We start from the raw sequence: 3,365 nt of genomic DNA on the forward strand, positions 1-3,365 counted from the left end.
GGCATAGGTCGAGTAGGTTCATGTAGAAATATCATTTTTGGAATGAGATTATAACCATGCTGTTTAGTTTAAGATGCATGGGAACGGTACATGTAGCAAAGTCGTCAGTCTAGTTCTGAGAATCTTGGAATGGAATGATGGATACTGCACCTGTAGGTTTGTTTTTGTCATTCTCCGTTAATCTGTTGGGTCATCTGTGATCTGTATATACCGTACCGTGGGGGGCTACGCTCCGGCCCAAGCCTCCGGCGACGGGCCTCCGCTCCGTCAGAAGCCCGGCCTATTTCCTGGAGTGAATTTGGAACAACTCCAACAGTTACAGCCTCATAAACAGTGCTCCTACGGCTTAACAACACCCTCTTATGATCTCTTTGTTATGACTTCTGCTGTTTCTATTGTTGTCACAACAAATATTTTACTAGATGTTAATAGCAATTAACATAGAAACCTGAATTTTGCATCATTGTTCTGACTAATAAGAACTTGGAGGAAATTCGCAACAAAATTTATGATATGTTTCTAATCATTGTCAATTATTACAGAGAGCACATATCAAAAACACATCAGGAGGAGATCCCCTGCCGTCCCTGGCATCTCGAGGAGTTCCGCCAGCCACAAGGTATGGCAAAAACTTTTTTTTCATTAACTGAAATGCATCAGGAGGAGTACACCTTTGATTGTGCCTTTGAGGTTGTTGTGTGTGTATAAAATATATATACTCTAGTGCTGTGTGTGTATAAAATTGATATACTCGAGGCCTTCTAATATGAAATCTGTGACTTCGATAGATGCCAGAAATTGATTGGAATTTGGAGAACACTCGAGTGCTGTGTGTGTTGTTTGCCGAACAAGTTGAAAAAGGAAATCGGCCAAACACACACTTGAATGCACTTGGTTATGCTGAGGTTGAGAAGGGGTTCAAGGAAAGGACTGGAATTGTGGCTACCAAGGGTCAGATCAAGAACAAATGGGACAAGTTTAAGGAAGATTTCAAAGCATGGAAGAAACTAATACTAAGGCAAACAGGGACTGGTTGGGATCCTATAAAGAAGACTATTGCTATGGATGGTGAATGGTGGAAAAAAGCTAGAGCTGTAAGTTGGTTAAAAAATTTTGCTATATTTTTTTGCATATGTCAAACCTGTTGATAATACTTATAATAATATTATTATTATGTGCTTATTTCAGGACATTCCAGGTTGTGGCAAGTTCAAAAAGAAGGGCCTTGAGAATGAAGATGAATTAGCCAAGTGTTTTGCTGACATTACTACTATTGGTATTAATCATTGGTCTCCTCATGTTGTGAATGTTGAAGCAACCGAAAATGTTGATGTGACGCAAGATGAGGCAACCAATTTTGAGCCAGAAGGTGATGATTTCATTCCTGAAACACAAGAGGAGGATATTGGTATTTCTCCTTCACCTGCGAGTGGCAAGATACCGGCAAGGCCTGTTGACAGGAGTGGTAAAAAAATGAAGTCTGGAAATGCATTCCTAATTCAAGAAGCAGTAACAAGTATGGCAAGTTCAGCCAATGAATATGTTTCGAAGAGACATGGAAAATATTATATTGAGGAAGTGATGGAGGTTGTGATTGCTTGTGGGGCCGGCTATGATAGCAATGAACATTACATGGCATCTGAACTGTTTGTGAAGAAGGAGCAAAGGGAGATGTTCATGACCTTGCCTACTAATGAGATTAGGTTCAATTGGCTTAGGAGGAAGTACAATGATAAATATGAAAAATAGAAATTGGCTTAGTGAGAGTGATGTCATTTGTGTATGCTACTATTTTATTTTTGTCTCATGTGTGGTACATTTTATTTTATTGCATTTTATTTATGTATGACAGTTGTATCTTACATTTCATTTATGTCAATGTTCACAGATGTCTTCAAGTGAGTCTGATGAATCTAGTGATTCTGATGGTGAATATTTTTTTAAAATGGTTGAGAGCTGTGGTAAGCTAGCACAAAGTTATCATGACTCATATATGGATAAGGCACCGCCGAGATTTATGTTTTCACAACAGAGTGGAATGGGATGGCTGATGGAGACGGTAAACACTCCAGGGGAGTGCCATCGAATGCTTCGGATGAATGAGGTTATTTTTCAGGATCTTCATGATGTGTTGGTTGAGAGGTACGGATTAAAACCATCGAAGCACATGAATACTCTTGAAATGTTGGCCATTTTCCTATTCACATGTGGTGGGTGTGAGTCAAATAGAAGAGGACAGAATAAGTTCAAACACTCAGGTGAAACCATTAGTAGAAAATTTCATGAAGTTCTAAATTGTGTGGTTGCCATGGCACAAGATTTCTTGAGACCAACAGATCCTAATTTTCGCAATGTGCACAAGAGGAAAAGGAATGACAAGAGAGCATACCCATACTTTAAGGATTGCATTGGTGCACTTGATGGAACCCATATTCGTGTGTATTTATCACCGGAAGAACAAGTGAGATATATTGGTAAGACTGGAATTGCAACTCAAAATGTGCTTGCTGTTTGTGATTTTGATATGCGCTTCATCTATGTGGCTGCGGGTCAACCGGGTTCTTTGCATGACACTAGTGTATTGTACCATGCATTGGAAGCAGATGTAAATATCTTCCCACATCCTCCTCAAGGTAAATATTTTTCCTTATGTTCCTTTTCATATTTGTATGCACAAACTTATTTTATTTTACATATGTGTAGGCAAGTACTATGTTGTAGATGTGGGCTATCCTAATTGTCCGGGGTATCCGGCTCCATACAAGGGTGAAAGATACCACTTACCCGAGTGGCATCGAGGTATGGAACCAAATACTCCAAAAGAGAAGTTCAACCGTATACACTCATCTGTTCGTAATGTTATTGAGCGGTCGTTTGGAGTATTAAAAATGAAATGGTAAATCCTTTACAAGATGCCCGGTTATTCAATGGTCACACAAAAGAAGATTGTTGCTGCTACTATGGTTCTACACAATTTCATACGTGAACATGCTACCATTGATGTGGACTTTGCTAATTTTGATAGAGATCCTACCTACATGCCTACTATTCCGGAAAGATACAACAAGTATGCTGTGTCTCAACATGCCTCCGATGGATCAACTTCGGAATCAAGCTTTGTGACTATGGACACCTTTCGTGATAGTATAGCTACATCAATTGCCCTAACATGGAATTAGTGCAATGATTATTGTAACGACCTTATTTTGGAACTATGAATTTATTTCAAAATTTTAAATTTTTGGAACATGTAATTTATTATTATTTTGGACTTCAATGCATGTAGTTTCATTTTATATTTGTGATAAGTAGTTCAAGTTGAACCAGGGGAAAGAAAGGCAATCTACCCTCAAACTCCTCTTTTC

The 3,365-nt window shown here is 38.8% G+C and overlaps 1 protein-coding gene across 1 annotated transcript; it reads left to right on the top strand.

The window, feature by feature from the left end:
- Nucleotides 1-788: 788 nt before the first annotated feature.
- On the top strand, nucleotides 789-1,902 carry LOC105913779 (L10-interacting MYB domain-containing protein-like). Its single transcript, XM_022824573.1, has 3 exons — nucleotides 789-1,002; nucleotides 1,078-1,094; nucleotides 1,189-1,902. Exons 1-3 carry the CDS (start codon nucleotides 789-791, stop codon nucleotides 1,747-1,749), a joined length of 792 nt encoding a protein of 263 aa, XP_022680308.1. The 3' UTR covers nucleotides 1,750-1,902.
- Nucleotides 1,903-3,365: the final 1,463 nt, after the last annotated feature.

This window comes from Setaria italica, chromosome II (assembly GCF_000263155.2).
Source record: "Setaria italica strain Yugu1 chromosome II, Setaria_italica_v2.0, whole genome shotgun sequence".
In the NCBI taxonomy this organism is placed as follows: Eukaryota; Viridiplantae; Streptophyta; class Magnoliopsida; order Poales; family Poaceae; genus Setaria; species Setaria italica.

Excerpts from the sequence above, each read along its gene's own strand:
- LOC105913779 (XM_022824573.1), top strand. The coding sequence starts at position 789 with ATGCCAGAAATTGATTGGAATTTGGAGAACACTCGAGTGCTGTGTGTG.